The sequence below is a fragment of the Camponotus vicinus genome, unplaced genomic scaffold (genome assembly GCF_025532165.1).
Source record: "Camponotus vicinus isolate PSW18456_S1 unplaced genomic scaffold, iyCamVici1.0 SCAF_14, whole genome shotgun sequence".
Taxonomy (NCBI): Eukaryota; Metazoa; Arthropoda; class Insecta; order Hymenoptera; family Formicidae; genus Camponotus; species Camponotus vicinus.
Genome location: NW_028141950.1, coordinates 548,231 through 567,463, shown reverse-complemented (window position 1 = coordinate 567,463; position 19,233 = coordinate 548,231). Strand labels below are relative to the sequence as shown.

The window sequence follows — 19,233 nt, the reverse complement described above, 5'->3', positions numbered from 1 at the left end:
CTCATCGGAGAAGTATCGTGCTTTTTTTTTTTTACGCTCTCGTTGTCGGTAAGCTGTCAGAAGAAGCATCCTGAACGCGATCATGGGACTTGCTCTCGTACCTTTACAGTGCCGTGACCATCACCGGTACAAGCGAGTGAACGTGTATAAAGTATACAGCGATATACATATACAGATACTTACACGTGTAGAGATGATAAACATGTAGACACAAAGATGTATAAGTGTGTGGAAACGTTAAAAGAGAATTTCGTAAGATTGCACATCGATCATGTATGTACACCTGACTGATGTATGTACAGAGATACATTTTTACATTAGAACGAAGACGGTGCAGACGAATACCGGAAGTATATGGTACATTTCGTACAGCATATTATTGCAATACATTCACTTAGTGTGTGCTGTCGCTGCGGATGCTTTTTCTGACAACGAGAGCGGTGATCGTAGAAAGTGGCGTCTCGATGCAAAGGTCCGAATAATGAGATTGAGAAGAGGATGAGATGCGAAGAAGAGACAGAGATGATATTCGAAATACGGATCGTGTAAAGTCCACTTTGACAATGGCTGTCTGTGAGATATTTTATACAATTAAAATTTTGCATGTGTCAATTATATATTTTATACTTTAATGTAACGATTAATTTATTAATTTTATTTAGTTTTTAAATTTGAAATATGCAATTCGAGAGAAAGGAAGAGAGAGAGAGAAAGACACTGCGTTTTGTGCTGTTTTTACCGCAAAACGTTTAATCAAGCGCGAAGAAATGAGCGACAATCAAATGAAAATAATCAGCACGAGGACGCATTTCGACACGCCATGATCATACGATCGGAGGATCGCGAAGTCAAACTTCGTCTTTCTTCTTCTATGTCATGCGTGTGCGTGATATGTGCGAATAATATGCATGCAGAGTAACGGTGAGGAGAGACGATTTGTGATGAAACGGAAAGCGTGAATAAGACAATGACGAATGATAATAGGCATGAATGAGCATATATTATGGAAATGTAGAATATGATGAATGAAGAAAGTAAAGTGAAAGACAAGAGGCGTGAAAGAGAGATGGACGAGAGAGAGAGAGAGAGAGAGAGAGAGAAAGAGAGAGAGAGAAAGAGCGAGAGAGAGAAAGAGAGAGCGCAATGATGAGTCGTGAATCGTAATAAGTGAACGAAAAAAAAAGGCACACAATCGTAAGACATAATACATAAATATGATTAATTCCGTTAGATAGTTACCTGCGGTCAGTTATACGTTTTGTGCGTGCGTTGTGCGTGTTACAAGTCAGTACTCGTTTGGGGCTCTTTTACATTTGGCATCGATTGCTGTCCGGTATTAGTCAACTTAAAAAAAAAAACAGAGAAACCAAAAATCAAAAATTCGAGGTCAGAGGTCATATTGTGGACCGCGCGTGGAAGAAAAAAAAAATTCCTTGTCGCTCTCCTCGATTTTTTTCGCTTCGCAAAGTCGTCGTTTTCGCGAACGTTTGCACGCGAAGGCGCGATAAATCAGGGTAAATTGCAAGAGCGCAAAAGCATCCAAAACACATCTGAAAAGCTGTTTGAAAGATTAGAAAAATCTTTTTGAAAACGATCTTTTATGATGCTTTTCGGACAACGCGCTGCCCGAGAAGCGTCGTAAAAGTGGTACACGACAACGCGAGATTTTTTTACGATTTTCTACAATTGTTGAAAATAATATCTTTATTCATTTGATGATTTTTATAAACTTGAAGAATTAATTTATATCGATATTTTTTATGTACATATACATATATATATATATTATTAATTATTCTTGATATCGTAAAGAGAGAGATTATTATAATATATTATAATATTCATTTATAATAGTCGGAATTATTTTATCCTACAATCGATCTTTCATTATATATGATATTCGCGTGTCGTTCGTGATCGACATCTAGTCTCGCGAATCTGCATGCGAAAAAGCATTGGAGAACGCATGACGCATCGCTCGGGCATCGACTCGTCATTCCGAATCTAAAGATCTTGCGTCGATCATCCTGCATCGCGATCAGATCGAAAGTGCAGCGCGAAAAATAATCGCGATTTCAATTTTAAATGCGCTAGACCTTGTAAGAATTTCGAGCATGCGAGAGTCTATTGTAATTTGTATCGCAGTAAATTTTCAACTAATTGAGAAATATTCTATTCTTGTAGAATAGATAGAAACGATATGATCATCATGAAAAATGCAAAAAAGTCGTCATATTTTTTTATGATATTCAGGTAGATGAATTAGAAAGTGCATACACGGTGTTCGGAGTTTATTGGAGCGTTTGGTGAACACGGCGATATTTTTGTTCAAAAATTGCAATTCTTATTTTTCTACTGGAACTTAATTCAATGGCATATTTCCTGTGACAATTTTTGAATTTTAACATTTTGTTTTGAAACAGAGTCCAACAGAGTTCAATATTATCTGGGAGTAACGAGACTTTGTTATCTCGCATTCTTGAAGGAGTGAATTTATCCAAATTTTTCGACCTTTAATCAATTAAAAAATTATTCGCATCTCATTTTCGTCGACGCGGAGCATTATTTCCAATTTCCGACCAAAATATCGCCACATTCGTACAAAAAGCGATCACTTTATGTATATGTGATCCGTCATGTTTAATATAAATCGTTTCATTTATAATAAAATATAAAAGATGGAGATTATTGTGCCCATGCCAATGATTGAGGTGCACCAAAATGTATATAACGCAATTACATAGAGAGGAATAAAATCGTTTTCTTACCGATTTGTCGGTTTACGAATTAGTGTAAACGAGTACGCTCGTCGATGCCCGCACAAATGACGCCGACCCCTTTTGGGTTTTCAAAGTAACGAAAGACCCCACACAAAATATAATAATAACATGCACTTTGAAGGCGTGGGTAAAAAAAAGAAAGAAAACGCGGTGGGGATGCTTTCTCTCAATAGAAAACTGCATGCGTGTTTACGCGCAAGAATACACACATACAGATACATACATACATACATACACATACATACATACATACACATACATACATATATACATACATACATACATACATACATACATATATACATATATATATATATATATATATATATATATATATATATATATATATGTATGTATATAATTTATGTATATATAACATGCACACATATACATGCCGGCATGCTACACATATGTATAGAACGTGCCTAATTAATATTGGTCTAATAAAAGAAACAAGAAAACGGAAACAATGTACAAAATGATATGTACATATTATAAATACGAGAAAGAAAAAAAATATCAGTCAAAAAGTACACAGAGAGAACCTTCAGTCCAATCCTTATAGTAAGGCAATATAAGTATAGTACGGACTCAGACTCATATAGATAGATAGATAGAGAGAGATATATAGAAAGAAAGAGAGAAAGAGAGAGAAAGAGAAAGAAAGACAGATCAGATAGGTAGATAGATAGAAAAGGGGAAGGAAGAGAAAGAGAAGAGGAACGTATATACGTATAATACATATATATATATTGATCAATGTGTGTCTTCGATATTGGGGTAAATATACATATACACAATAGAAAGAGTGAGAGAAAGAGAGACAGAGTGAAAAACATAGAAAGAGCAAAGTGAGATTGATGATGGAAGAAAGATGATGTATCTCGAATGGAGGGCATATCGAACATGAGATGTTAATATTCGATCGATGTCGGATTGAAATCGAAGGAAGTAATTACGTGATGGCGACCTGATGACAGGAGAACACATACTAAGTACGATATAATAAAGAAAACCAGATATAAGTTCAAATAAAAATCATAAAGGTGAAGAGTTAATTAATTTCTCGAGATTACTACACGTCGTATATTAGACAGGGACAGACCGCAAATTCACGAACTTACGGAAATTTTTTAATTAATTCTCTATCCGTAATAAAAGTTTCTTTTATTAGGGGCAGAGAGAATTAATTAAAATGATAATTATAATTTTCTTTAAATAAATTCTCCGCGTTAAGAAACAAGCTTTATTATTCGTTTATTTAAAAGTTTAATTTGCTTTTAATTTTTCATAATTCAACCATGATCAATTCGATCAAAAATTTGATTGCAAATTTCCACATTATACACACACGCGGATTTACGGCCACTCGGTGAATAATGTTGCAATAGTGTCAACAGTTTTCGCGAGATATAATCCAATATTTCGAAACTGGAACAATCAATATTTTTCTTGATTCCAAGCTAATATATTTTGCTAATATTACGTATTATTTTCTTCGTCTTTGAATCAAAGAATGATACTAATTGTTTCAGTTCCGAGATACTCGTGTGCTTTACAGCCTCGTCATTGTGCTTTTAATTGTGATCGCATTCGTAAAGATCTCAATCGACATTCATCAAATTCATCTTTTTTCGGATGATATTAAAAGGATCGAGATATCTCAATTTTTTCGATATCCCTTTTCAATTTTTCGTCTCTCCTGAACAATTTTAAAAATTCTTTTCAGATAACGGTGACTTTATCAAAAAATTCTCATCACACAATTTTCCCATTTACAATTTTTCAAACAATACGACAAATTCAAAAAGAGATTTAAAGGATGATTTGAAAATCCGGATTTATATTAAATTCTTTTCAAGTCTTTCGATTCGTTCATAATTCTTTCCTTTCAATTCTTTGCACTATTTGGAAGCTCACAATCGAAATACCTTGAATTCTTTCGTAAATTATATCTTTGGTGTTAAATCTTGTCGAATAGCGAATGATTAATTTTAAGAATGTTAATATCGCTTTTAAAAATAACGACACAAAGAGAATTTGACAAGTTCCGATTTGTTCCCACTCGCTTTCTTTGCATACGTGCGCAAACATGAGGGAATATTTGCGATTTATAAATATATGAATATAGTCAAATAAGTGTTATAATAATGCAGTGAAAAAAATTAAGAATTGAAGAGTGACAATTAAATAAATTGATTATAATTTATATACATTTCCTTATATAATATGGCGATTAAAAAAGTAAAGCATTTTGCCTGTCAATCTAGAATACATATTTCAATCCCAATAAAAGGCATTAAATTATATTGTAACAATTTGAATATAATTTATCATTTTTGTAATCGACAAATTATGATTAACAATGAGGGGATATAACGATAGCCATATATATGATGTATATAATGTATGAAGATATATGATTAGTTTCAAGTGGAATAAAGTTAATAATAATATTCCTTTTCGATATAAAATCTCATATAAAACTGTTACATCAAATTAAATTCACATATTAAACTTTACAAAAATAATATATTTATTGCGTACTATTTTCTATTCTATCTAATCTTTATTTTTGCGCATAAATTCTCTTGTAATTAAAAACTCAGAACTAGTAATTTTTTATATGTGATTAAAATAAAATTATAACAAGTGAAAATATCGTTTGTTCGATAATCCCATTAACATTACATTCTCGTATTACTTTTGCCTAAGAAGATCATGCAGTTATTGCAATTTTCGACTTTATTCCATTTGTGTATGTCGCACACATACACGCAGATGCAGACGCGCTTTTCGTGATGACGAGGCGGCATCGTGACCGAGACGTTTCACTGAACGATTAATATACCATTGAAAATTATATATATATATATTTACAAATAGATACGCTACCGAACGGCAGCAATTCGAGCTTCCGATTCGGTTCAGCTGCGAAGACACGCGAAAAGGATCCAGTATCAGATGAAGTACACAAAAAAGTATAAAGACGTGCGTCGAGTGATCTTTCGTAGTTTCGTGAAGAGTGACGGATATGATGAGGTGATATATAGAGAAAGAGAGAGAGAAAGATAGAGAGAAAGAGAGAAACAGAGACAGAGATAGAGAGAGAAAGAGAGGGGAAGGAAAAAAAATTAACACACCAATACAGGAGAAGAATCTCTATGAATTGCATTTGCGCGCGTTTGTGATATATGTCACGGAAAATCTAGTATAAACCTTGAAAAATGTCGAAGATGATGTTAGAAGACGAGTGATGGGCAAGGGATGAGACCTTACTATAAGAAATGGATTGGAGCGAGTGTGTCTGACGATATTGGGTCGTTTCTACTCTCGCGTTTTACGTCGCATCGTCGACTGTTTCGCATCATCGGCGATCGAAATCGAAAATATGTCTTAAAATTTAAACGAGATCGATCCTCGATGTGTACAACAGATGTGCAATCTGTCGCGGAAGTGCGCCGATTCCCACATATTTATTTTGACGGGATGAACACGAGACATAAACTTGCCAATATTATACTTCAGAAAAATCCAAAGTCTAAAAAAAGATTTGAAACAGATGTTTTCTCATTCAAGTTGTGAAATATCTTTTAAACATCTTCTTGGGTATCCCTTAACTTTTTACTCAAGTCGAATATTGAAGATTAAATTGAATTCAACTATCTTAAAATTATTATATTATATTATCATATTGTTATATTTTTTTTTAAATTGTTATATTAATAAAAATCTTATAAAGAATTTCAGTGTTTATTCTTACATAAATTCAAGTTTAGAAAAATAAAAGATGATTTCTGTTTTAAACTTGCTTTTTAAAATTAACAGATATTAAGAGAGAATTCTCTAGGATTAAAAAATTTTTGATGAAACAATCGCTTAAAAAACTGTTCTAAAAAATTCTGAGAGAAATAAATATTAAAAATGAATCAATCTCCTACATCATTGACGTTGCGAAACAATCTTCGATATTCGCCGATGCTCGACAAACGAAAGCGCTCGCTTTTCTTCGTCTTTCGTCTTTCGAATCGGCAAGGGCGTCTCGATAAGGCTAGCTCGGAAATGCTCGCGCGTATGCTCGAGAGAAACCAAGAAGGAGAAACATGTTGTGTATATATAAAAAAATATTGTATATATAATATATATATGTATATATATTAATCGATAAATATGTATATTTTGCGAAAAAGGCCAAGTGAGAGCGCTAAAATCAAAGACGTATAGCACGTAGCACAGCAGAATCTTAATGAAGGTTCGCTTGTCTCTTGAATTGGCCAAGTGACACTAGCCAACGCGTACGATGTTTAGGACTGTACAAATGTATATATGTATGTGTCTGTCTATGATTGAGATATATGTGTCACATACGTGTCTTCTCGCGAAAATTTGATACGAATCTGTAAACGCGGAAGCCCGTACAAAGGCTTTTTCGTCGTATCACAGGCATTAATATGTAGCAAAATATTCGGAACGATCTCAAGCAGAATAGTGTGTCAAGCTATAGGGAATCAATAAAGTGCAAAATAATTTCAGGACAGAAATGAGAAATCGCGCAGCGTTCCTTGCGCCTTTGATTCTCGTTTCAATGTGCTCCATGAAAAACGTGCAGTAGATATAAGCGAACCAGAAAATGGCAGTTTCTAAAATATTAAGCGCTTTCGTTACGTTAGAAAATATAAGCTACTAGCATTTCTGATTTTTAAATGTCAATTTATATAATATTGCATTTATTCTTCAAGTGTTGCTCTTGGTATATTACAACCATCTTGCTCTTTACATGAAATAACAATAGATGTAAATATTTTAAAGACATCTGTGACCCTGACGACGTATTGACTTTGGCATCATTATTTTCTTAAAAGCGCGAGCCCAAAATTTGCCATTTATTTTTAAATTTAATTAATTAATATTTTATGTAGAAATTTTATAATATATCAAACGCATATTATTGGTATTATTGTCATAAAAATATTATTGTATGTTATTGTTATACTATAAGTAAGCAAACAATTTTTAAAGCATCTCTAAAAATTGTTTGCTGCAAAATCTTATAGATTATAACTTTGTAGAATTTTATACGCATGTGAAATATGTATATAAATGATGAAAAAGTTTATTGTCTACGCGTGAAATTATTAATAAATAGCGATAATAGGAAAAAGCGTAATATAGTATCGAGAGAATTGATTATAATCATCATGAAAACGATCCTTTACTAGATGTTTAAAACTGCTCATATCTACTGCACATTTCAACATTTTTATTTCATCTACAAACATTTCGATCTTTAAACATCTAATAGAAAAATGCTAGCAATCAATAATCGCCTGTACACTTTCCGATATTCCCAATCAGTCTTAGACTTGAGAAAAGGGAAAGTATTTGTAGCTTTTTATAATTTTTTTTTTTCATAACATATAATGATAAAAAGAACGCGACTATACAAAAACTGAGAGGAATAAGAATAAAATTCGTCTCAGAACAAGCATGTATCAAGACGGAGTTTGAGGTAGAATATGAGTCAAATATGACTGTAGCACATGTAGTGACAGAAGAATTAGATTCACTAGATTTACTCCGAAGAATTTCGCTAAACTGTCAAAAATGTTTAATTTTATGATTTGGAAAATGTATTATTTTATTTATATTTATTACATGAGACTAAATTTCCCATTTTTCTTCAATATTTTTATTTTATCATTAATAATCTATATTTTATACAGAAAATTCAAGTACAAACATGTATCTACTTTATAAATTTATGTACCATATAATATGCAAATTATTTTACACAATCTATAAGCGTGGAATACGCAAAGAAAAAATAAATTGCAGAATTTGAATGATAGAGAAATTTCTATTTTCATATTTTGAAATTTCTACCTTTACATTTTTTAACATAATGATAAGAAAAATGAAATTTGGCGGAATTCTCCGAAGCAGTAAAAGAATAACAATTATCAGTAACATGATAATTGTGCTGCAGACATATTGATAGAAAAGTATATGAATATATAAATATTCGTGTTTGATACATTTGTGTGCATGTATATGTGTATATATATATATATATATATATATATATATATATATATATGTATATATGCATGTACATATATACATATGCATGTAGTGTATGTATAATATATATTCGTGTATATGTATATAAAACAGTACAGAATAATAATAATAATAATGACATAATGATAATAATAATAATAGAATAATAAACGGTTTTATATATATAATAGTAATAATAATTATAATAATTTATATAAGTATGAATAAGTAAAAATTTACTCGTGACTGGTCTGTATGGCCTCCTTGAAGTTAGTACTCCACTTCCAGCCATACTAAAAAATTAATATTATTTTCACTATCTGTTAAGCTGTAATCTGTTTCTTTTTTATATTTGTTTTTTTTTCATTTTTCCTTCTATTTCTTTTTTTCTATTTTGATTTTTCTATATATAGCTTTCGTATGTATAATAGCTTGCATAACCCGTGTCGCTCGCGATTTTTGCAAAACCAATGCGAAGAGAGAGATCTTGAAAGCAGTATCTCTTTTCGCTACGTACGTATTATTAAACACGCGTCTGATTCGTTTCGGCAACATCGAGTTTGATCGGCGTTGCCGATCAAACAGCCGGTTGTGATACGAATTACGAGAAAAAAAAAAGGAAAAAAAAGGGAAGACTCTCGTCGCGATGCAAATTTCCGTCGTTGAATCACAACTAACACTTATGAATGATCTGACAAAACATCGTGATCAGCGTCGTCGAAGACGAGGATTGTAAAAGCGATCTGCGCTCTATATCACTTTAGGCGATTTTATAGCTCTTCGCATCTTGCGCGATTTCGCGAATGATAGCTTTTGTATATTTTCGTCTTGTTATCAATGAAAATCACCTGTGTAGTGAAATGCAAGACGCAAGATGCGAGATCGCTTTATGGAATAGTAAGCAGTATTTGATACAATTCTGAAGATAATTAAAGCAACGCGACGTTTAGCCAAACGTTGCATTGCCACTCTTTAAGCAATTTTCGAATCGCTCTCGAAACGAATGAATGACGATGAGAGAAAGACAGAGATAGTGAGGGGGAAGGAAGAGAAGCTCGAGACAGCCGATCCGAGCGATTCGATTCTTCCGATAATTCATGAACGATAAGCATCGACGGCTACGAATGTTTTGTCACACCATGCGCTAAATGTATAAAAAATATCTATACTATCGGGGCACAGCAAACATTGAAAATATTGGTTTTATGGATAATAAGGGTGGAGGGATCCATATCACAGAAAGAGAAAGAGAGAGAGAGAGAGAGAGAGAAAGAGAGAGAGAGAGAAAGTGTGAGAGAGAGAGAGAAACACAAGTTGCAGGAGAATTGCATTTTTTATTTCCGGAACACTTCCGTTGCGATGCTGCATTGTCGGTCCAAAAAAAGATGATATTAAAAAACGATGAAACTTTAAAAAAAGGAAAGAGATAGAGTTCGCGAAGGAAAGAAAGAAAAAAAAGAAAGAGAAAGAGACAGAAAGAGAGAGAGAAAGAGAGAGAGAGATAGAGAGCCATCATCATGTCCAAGTATGCGACTTTTTATTTTCGGGAGGACCGTGTGTGGCGAAAAAGATGGCAAGAGAAACTCGATTGTATTTCACACGAGTGGAAATGAAGATGTTGCATTTTCCGAGATCGTCGCCGCTGCAAGATGCTTGCTAAGTTAATTTCCATCGCAATTGTAAATCAGAAAATAGAAATCTTTGCGCAAATGTGTCGATAACCGACAATCATGTCGTATAACGCGAAAGTGTTGTAATCTAAATTATTATAATAAGTATAATTATTATCCTGTTATATTGATATAAATTCAATTAGTGCTATTATCGGATGCAATTATTGGACTCTTGAATGGCGAGTGATGAATTTCATCCAGATATACATCATGTGAGCGACAGATTTCTAAAGATATGTCTCATACACAAGTGTATTTGTTTAGATATGACGCATGAAGAGAAGCGATCACATGTTTTGATTTTTCCTGAGGAGGTTTACATCAGATTTGCTGTCAACGATATTGTCAACGATAGTGATCCAGAACAAACAAAAGATATCTTTTAGGATGAGATAAACGAAATTGCGTGTTGCGGATCTCTGTTCTTAATTCGACAATCGGAGACAGAGGTTTCACTCGAAAAAATATCCACCTTTACATTTCAAATATTGCAGGTGCACAGAAAAGAATACGCGTAATTTTAAATTTCCTTCATTTAATTTTGAAGATTTGGAAACATTTGTCCGATTAAAAAAAATTGTCTATCGATATTACTTACTTTCATCTACGAATATATATTAATATGCACGATTTAGCAAAATTTTGCAATTATGCGTTATCTTATTTCCTATTTATAAACATATTGTACAAATTATGCAAGTCAATTTTGAAAATATAAGCAAATGCTTACATTGCATATACATTATGTAAAATCAGTAATTAATTTTACTAATATAATGAAATGTTTATTTCGATATCGGCTGACACAAAGTACATTGAAAACGCAGATGTTGCAAAATTTTGTTGTATTGTATTATAATACTAACAATTATATTGCTATATTGCTATTGATCGATGGATAAAAATTTTAACGCGTTTCCATATTTTAATTTTTCATTGTAAATATACTTCCACTAATTTGATGGCTGCTGATTGCTTTGTCTGTCTAACTATGCCATCATTGTTCCACTTACAGTTTCAAAAATATAGATAATCGTACGAAATGTTAGTTTAAATCCAACCATCATTTAAAATCCTAAAATTTAACATTCTCATTTATGCTACAATTTATTAATGATTATATATTATATAATTGAGTGAAAATTTAAATTTAACGATATTAAAGATATGCACATGTACTTTGATAAGAATCTCAAAAGAAATGTAGAAATTGAATCATTTATACATATATTAATAATTAATATTATTACTTGTGATAGCAAAGTATACGTGCATTTCAATTTTATCATAATTGTTCGACATTTTGACATGAGAATATTAAGACGGAATTTCAAAATTTATAATTATAACATGTGGAATAATACACGTGTTGAAAATTCAATTAATATAATCGGACATAATCACACAGACAAATTTTGATAGTAAAATCTATTTTCGATATTGTGCATTGCAATGATCTATATCTATATCAATGCTGTTTGATCGAACACGTCACAAGTGTGCGCGTGTATGTGTATGTTAAATAAATTATTATACGTATATACAATACGTATATGACGTAGATATGTATACGAGTATGCATATGTACGCAAAGAGAGAAAGAAAGAAAGAGAAAGAAAGAGAGAGAAAGAGAGAAACAAGTACTTTACGTATATGATTATAGACATATTTATATATGTACCAGAACAAAACTCTATATCACTCGTTGCATGCGCTTGTTAGCATAATGGGAATAGGGGGGTAAGCGGTGATCGGAATAGTATAGTACACGTCTCACTGCAAAATACCATATCGGCTTACTTATGTGGGACAAGAAAAATCTACGAAGCATGGAGTGATCTCATCGATGCTCTACTTTGTTAACAGATATCACATTGTAATGTTGCCGTTATGTCAAAGAATGTTCAATGAATGAATTCGCAGAGATGATACAAGAAGCTGCGATGGGCACGATCGTAGTTTCCTAATTCTCTTGTAAACTATCTCTCGTTGAACAGTATGCGAGTTTACATTGTAAAAAAATTTATAATTAAATACGTAAAAAAATAATAAATACATATAACATATAAAAATCTGTCAATATATTACGTATAATTTTGTTTCTCTTTAAACAATTGTGCGATAAATTATTTTACCACTTTTATGTAGGATTTTACAAATACAGTAAAAAAAATATAGTTCAAAAAAACCCTAATTTTTTGTGCAAAAAAATACTTCCAAATTAATAGAATACTATTTAAAATTTATTTTATCTCAATGAAAATATATGTATCTCAAGACATTTGTTACATCTCTTCAAACATTTTAATAATATAAAATAATTAAATCTTTCAAGTCAAAATTATTTGTCTAAAAAAATCTATTTCAAGTTAATTAACACAAGAAATATTTTCTTTTACTTATCTACGTCTTTTATTTTTATATTTTTCCTATAGAAAGAAATTCACCGAAAAAGTGAGTGCGTTAGAACTAACGCGTTTTTTGTTAAAGCATTTTATATATATGATCTTATTTAATAATATTTTATGATACTCATTTGAATCGCATTTCTTTTGAAACATATTATTCGTAACATTTACATTTTGTTCGTTAATTACGATCCGTGCCCATCTTTTAAATTTCAATCATCACACGGATCACAGTGTGTGTGTGTGCCGTGCCACTCGCGACAAAGTGTGCCACACGACAAAATGTGCACGGAACGAAAAAAAGTAACGAGGAATTTCCTCGTTTTCTGGGCTTTCGATCATCGGAAAACTCGATCCGACAAACGTTCTTGAAGCGAACGAAATTAGCATCGTTCGCAATCAATCGTATCACGATTACACAGATACTCTCTATACAAGAAAAAAAGGATCTTCACAGTCATAAAAAACAATTCAGGAAATTTCTTCCGATTAAGGATTCCACCCGAAATTCCAATCGCAACTAATGTTAATTTTTTACAATTATTCCGGTTCTTTTTTTTCTTCTTCCTCAGGAAAGAGGAAGTCGAAGAGGAAGGAGAATGCGGATAAAAATGTTCAAGCGTGACACGCGAATCGATCAAGGAGAAAACTCGAGGATATCTCATGCAACGTGGGGATGGCGTGTTTCCGGAGCCGGAGATAAGTGCGTTTTACGCGGGTGCGACGAGCGAAGAAAAAGTCGGAATAGGAGATCGGAGTAGAAAGGATGTATAGAAGATAAATAGATAGGGAAAGAGAAAGAGAGAAAGAGAGAGAGAGAAGATAGAGAAAGAGAGAAAGAAAGAGAGATAGAAAGAAAGTTAGAGAGAGAGAGAGAGAGCGAGCGAGCTAGCGAGCGGGGCCAATGGAGCGGTTACCTTGGAATGCTGTGCCGTCGTCGGCGTTATTGGCGGTGTTTCCTCGGCATCTACGCTCGCTGCGTTTGGTAATCGCTGCTCTTGCACCGACGCCAAGCTACAACAGAAACCGAACTTTTATCTGATCGGGAATAAAAATTTGGCAACACTACATATTGTCGATTTATAATGTGTCAAGGAGAACGTGTAACCGGTATTATTTTTATACAAATTTTGTTAGCGAGATAGTTTCACGTGCATCCTGTTTTCTGCAGATGAAGATAATTTAAATTTTTAATACGTTATAGAGAACAAGGCTCACAATTAACTTTACATCGTCTTTATAAAAATGAGCGTGCATAAAATTGCATGCATAAAAAGATTTGAAGCCGTGACATCGATCGATTTAATTGTCTAATGCTAATCTCATCGAGAATGTCTGTTATTATGAAAATACTTCGTGGAAAGAAAATGGATATTGGTCAAACAATTGTGTCAGTACATTAGATAGGTTTGCTTGACAATTTTTATCTCAAAATTATACAAAATTATAGGCTATATTACTAGAGAACGTTTTAGTGATTATCAACAATAATGATGACCGGATTATTAATAATTACAACTTGAATACAACTACAAGAACTATACATATACATTTTATTGTCATATACATATAATTTATTTATAATAAATAGTTTAAAAGTTATATGTCGATTATACGTTCTTCTTTGATAGTCTGCATTTATTTGTTGTAATATCTCTATATTATATAATAATTTCTTTCTGAATTATTTTATCCCCCATGTTGTAATTTTAACTATAATTTTCGATTGCATAAGCAAATTTAACTATCTTGTTTAGAGAATCATCGTCAATAGTGTTTTAATAATACAAAATCGTACCGTTTGAGCGTCACCAATGTGCCAGTGAGTTTCTTGCAACGTCTCAACGCGGACTCTAATCGTTCAGGTTCTTCCTTGAGGAATTTCTCCTCGCGTACCACTTTCTCCATTTCGGAACTAAGCAGACCCTTCATACCCTCCTGCAGACTCGGGAAACGTACCTTCAGATCAGCAACAGTTTTGCTAGAAAGTAAAACTATATTTAATTAAACACGAAGAAGTGTTCAACTCGTATAATTTTATTTTACATTTTATATTAGTATATAAAAAAAATTTCAATGTAGAGATTAAATATAAATCTAACGATACATTTACAATTAATATTAACTGTGCGACGGCACTCTCCACTCAAGTAGAATCAAAACGCGCGTGTGCGGTTTACCTGGATTTACTCAATATCAAAGCCATGTTCTCCACATCCGACATATTGACACGCGTCTTTCTATTGATCACATTACCGCGAAGCTCCTCCACGGTGCTCTCCAGCTCGCTGAAATTTGCGAACATCCCGTAACGACGCTTCGAATTGTTTTTTTTTCTTTTTAAGTATCATCTCAACAGATCGGTAATACTCACGTGAGATCTTTTTCCAGCCTTATCATTTCTTGCTTGTAGAGGTCTTCCTCGCGGCTCAGTCGAATCTTTTCTGTATCCCCAGCTGTCCAGGCCGCATCCCCTCCCGACAATAGCATAGCCCTGCGACAATAATCGGTTGAATTAAATGCTGACCAGCAGTTTTCCCAGATATTGCACAAATTATAAATTTATTATACGTATATACTTTTTGTAATATTATAATATTTGTAAAAAAATTATCGTACGCATCCTGCTTTTTCTCTCGATTCAATAATAAAATACAATGATCTAGAATGAAAAGTTTTCTTATACCTAATCGTGATGAATGTGTCCCTGATGGTTTCGCGCACTGTATGGGCCTGTGCCTGCGACATGCGTCTAAGGTTCCTCACTTCCTGTCTGAGATCCTTTGCCTTCTTCTGCAGACCTCGCAGTTGATTGTACATCTCTGGCGTGAGTGCCAAGTCCCGATACACGTATTGGCCAGCCACCAGGGCTGCTGGTTTCGGCGGTGGTGTCGGCTTGTGCCTGTCCCTCTCTGCAATTAGTCATTCACGCATAAGTACACATAATCTACTGCAAAGATTTCCGTCAACATTTAAAGGATTCAAGCTCGCATCGTATCGCATTCCTTCTTTCGTGCGAAATGCAGAATGAAAAAAAACATTTCAAAATGAAAAATTTGCACTGATCAAGTATCAATCCAATTTTCTCTCATAATTAGTACAGAATTAATTGAAGAGAATATTGATTAAAATAATCATCGACAAGTTTCATTTCAATCAATTTTCTAACAATAATTAATTACAAAATTATTCGAGAAAGATGATTACATGAGACACATAACTATATCTTTATTTTTCTAATCGAGTGTCAAAATGTAATACATACATTGTCTATGTCTTATTATATTTCACATTTGAGCAAATAGAGTTTACGAAAGCCAAAACGCGATGACGCATAAATGATTCATCAGCGAAATTTCGAGCAAACGGCGGCTCAATCGGCTGATTAGACTTGACATTCGTCACTTATTGTCGTTGACTGTAATAATTTCGCACGATAGAAGAGCGGGCCCTAAGTAATGAGAGGACGGAGGCGACGGTTAAACTAGTCGGCGACAACACAATTTTACTGTCACCTTTTATTGTCGCGATTTTTATTGGAGGGATGACGAAAGGCACGATGGAAGAACGGAAAAAGGATACAGCAGATGATCTAATTGGCGGATGAAAATATCGTCCGTGTTTCAAGCCAAGGTCCGTGTGCGTGTTATTGCGTGTTATATAAATATTTTTTGTGGTATGTGATATATACTTCGCTAATGTGTGCCACATTTTCTCTTTTACGAGAGCGTAATTATTTTTACGGATATAGACGCGTCGATTACCGATATTTTCACTGGCGATAAATTCGAATAGCAACATATCACGAATGAGTAATTTTTTTTGCGATGTCAGTATCCACACGTCTTAGTTTCCTGAGCTCTCTATCTCGTACAAAAGCATGCACAAATTTTTACGTGTATTCATAGACAGATGTAGAATAGATGCACATTAGTTTCAATGATTAATTAAAATGGAGATACACATTTTATTATAAAATTCCGTAATTATATTTTTGTAAATAAAATCACAAAATTTTGATTTTAAATGTCTGTAAAGTTAAGTAAGAATCTTAAAAAATATATGTGATATCCCGTAATAAATAAATTCAATTTGTTACAATTTGTTCAAGAATATTTGAATATAAGTGATAATTTGTGCTTTTTTTTAAGATTCGAATTATCCAACAATCCATTTCAACTAATGTATTCACCAGTCCATCTATTCTAACGTCAAACGCGCCGCATGTGCGATACACGTCCTACACGTGAGACAGTTCCAGATGAACCGATCCCATGATATGCAACGTGACAGTGATAAGCAACGTCGTTCCAGCGGGCAAATAAAAATACGACACCCGAGTCAGATGAATAAAGGATGAATTTACGAGGAAGAGTGAGAAAGTGGGAGGGTGAGCATAAGACGGATGTATCGTGACGCTTTCGAGCGATCGGTGGCAGCAGATATGCAGCCGTGATACATCGCTCGAGGGGTAGGTCCGGGGGTAGAAAGAGAGAAGGAGAGAAGGGAATGAAATCGCACGTGAGCATCAAATGCGAAGCGAAGAAATGTACATATTCGTCACAAATGTCCCGTAAAATGATACGGACGTATGAATTGTGTCTTTCGTTTTTCACGTTTTCCCAGCACGAAAGCATACGTTTGGCGCGAAAACGCTGCGCAAGACAATCCGATCGTTCGTCAAAGCGATGATATATGAAGGGCACGTAGAAATGGGCGTACAATCGTGAACGTTTTTCTAACGACTATTGTCGTCAAACGTTGTGATTTAAAACATGATGCGAAATAAAAAAAAGGAGAGATGTAGCATGAATTTTTCACTCGGATAAAGTCGCACAATTTTTTATAAACTTACGCAATGTAATTTCAAAAAGAGAAAAATCACAGAAAGAAAGAGAGAGAGAATTCTGTCCGTCGAGTAAATATTTTAGCTGGTCGCCGAATATAATTAGTATGCAGTACAACTTTGTTTCTCAAAGTAATTTTTGCGGTTTGTTTATACATGTGTTTCTGAATTTTACATAAAAATACAAACTCTATATATAATGCTTAATTTACTCGTTTTCCATTTTTTGCCTGGACTGTACAGTTTGCTTTTCTCGCATACCTTGAAAAATCGATTTATATGGAAATAAACACATTAATTCGTTTAAATTCAGCAACGTCGACGTGCAGCGCTCATCTCAACTCTTTATTGAAAATGGACTTACAATTTTCCGGTGCCCTCCATACAGTGTCGTCCCAGGAGACGAATAAAAAATTAAAAAGTAGAAAACTTTGAAACGGCGGAACGACAGAAAGAGATTTATGTATCAAAGACTTGGAACGACGCTCCATTATGAATAACATATATAGACACAGCGTGACACATATAAGGGAGAAGCATAGATATTAAGATTGGAATTATTCGGGTAATGTGACATTTGCAAAATTATTTTGCGACCATTGAATATATTTAAATATTTTAATTAATATTTAAGTTATTCTAACAGATTTAATATGATAATGGAATATTTTATCTCTTGAATTGCATCTTAAATTAGAATTTTTCAATATAATGGAATATTTATAAAAATATTATTTTTATATTATTAGAGAATGAATTTTTAGAAAGAAATACTTATTATCTGATATTGAAAATATAAAAATTTAACAGAAAGGAACTATAAGTATGAGAAATATAATGATAAAATTTTAAGAGAAATAAAATTTTAAATTATACTTATATAAATATACGAGTTTTTTGTTTGATTAAAAAATATAGATTCTCTTTTGTAAATACGTGAAAATTTGGCCGAATAATCCCATTCTTAATAGAGAAACACGGGGAAATTTTACCTTGCGACGACATCCTCGGCAACGTGGAGGATTTGATAGCCGGTTTCGTAGGTTTTGTGTCCGCTAGTCGTGGTAGGCATTGCAGAATCGTACGAGAGCGTTAGAGATTGCGTTAGTATTCGTTATCGCGACGGGATCAATATTTTCTCATAGATATAGATATTTCATTCTTACGAAATATTCCTTCGATTAAATTGTATTTCTATAACATTAATATTATATTCATTGAATACTGAATATAATATATATTAATCGTAGGAAGTGATCAAAACAAATTAATTTAGGACGCTTATTTAAAATGATTACTAAAAGATTGCATAAAGATTAAATAAATTGAATAAATAACGATGCAAGTTGATAAAAATATGTACATTTGACATGTGTAGCAACATTATTCCTTGGAATAACGCAACACACATGTGTGTGTGCACACAAATTAAATTAAGTTATTATAAACAATATCGTTTTTGATAT

At 33.1% G+C, this 19,233-nt stretch overlaps 1 protein-coding gene across 19 annotated transcripts in view; it reads right to left on the bottom strand.

Moving 5' to 3' along the window:
* LOC145965091 (uncharacterized) overlaps window positions 1-19,233 on the bottom strand; it is a 190,287-nt gene that overhangs the window by 5,686 nt on the left and 165,368 nt on the right. For 12 of the 19 annotated variants that reach the window (XM_083088398.1, XM_083088400.1, XM_083088397.1 and 9 more), the window contains 6 exons: window positions 18,760-18,822; window positions 15,608-15,833; window positions 15,296-15,415; window positions 15,102-15,209; window positions 14,720-14,902; window positions 13,839-13,935 (listed from right to left, as the gene is read on the bottom strand). In XM_083088398.1, coding sequence (XP_082944524.1) covers window positions 13,839-13,935; window positions 14,720-14,902; window positions 15,102-15,209; window positions 15,296-15,415; window positions 15,608-15,833; window positions 18,760-18,822 — 797 coding nt within the window. Of the gene's footprint in view, window positions 1-1,233; window positions 1,345-9,080; window positions 9,134-13,838; window positions 13,936-14,719; window positions 14,903-15,101; window positions 15,210-15,295; window positions 15,416-15,607; window positions 15,834-18,759; window positions 18,823-19,233 lie in introns of those variants that run through there. The other 7 variants (XM_083088405.1, XM_083088410.1, XM_083088412.1 and 4 more) reach the window with 4 other exon arrangements.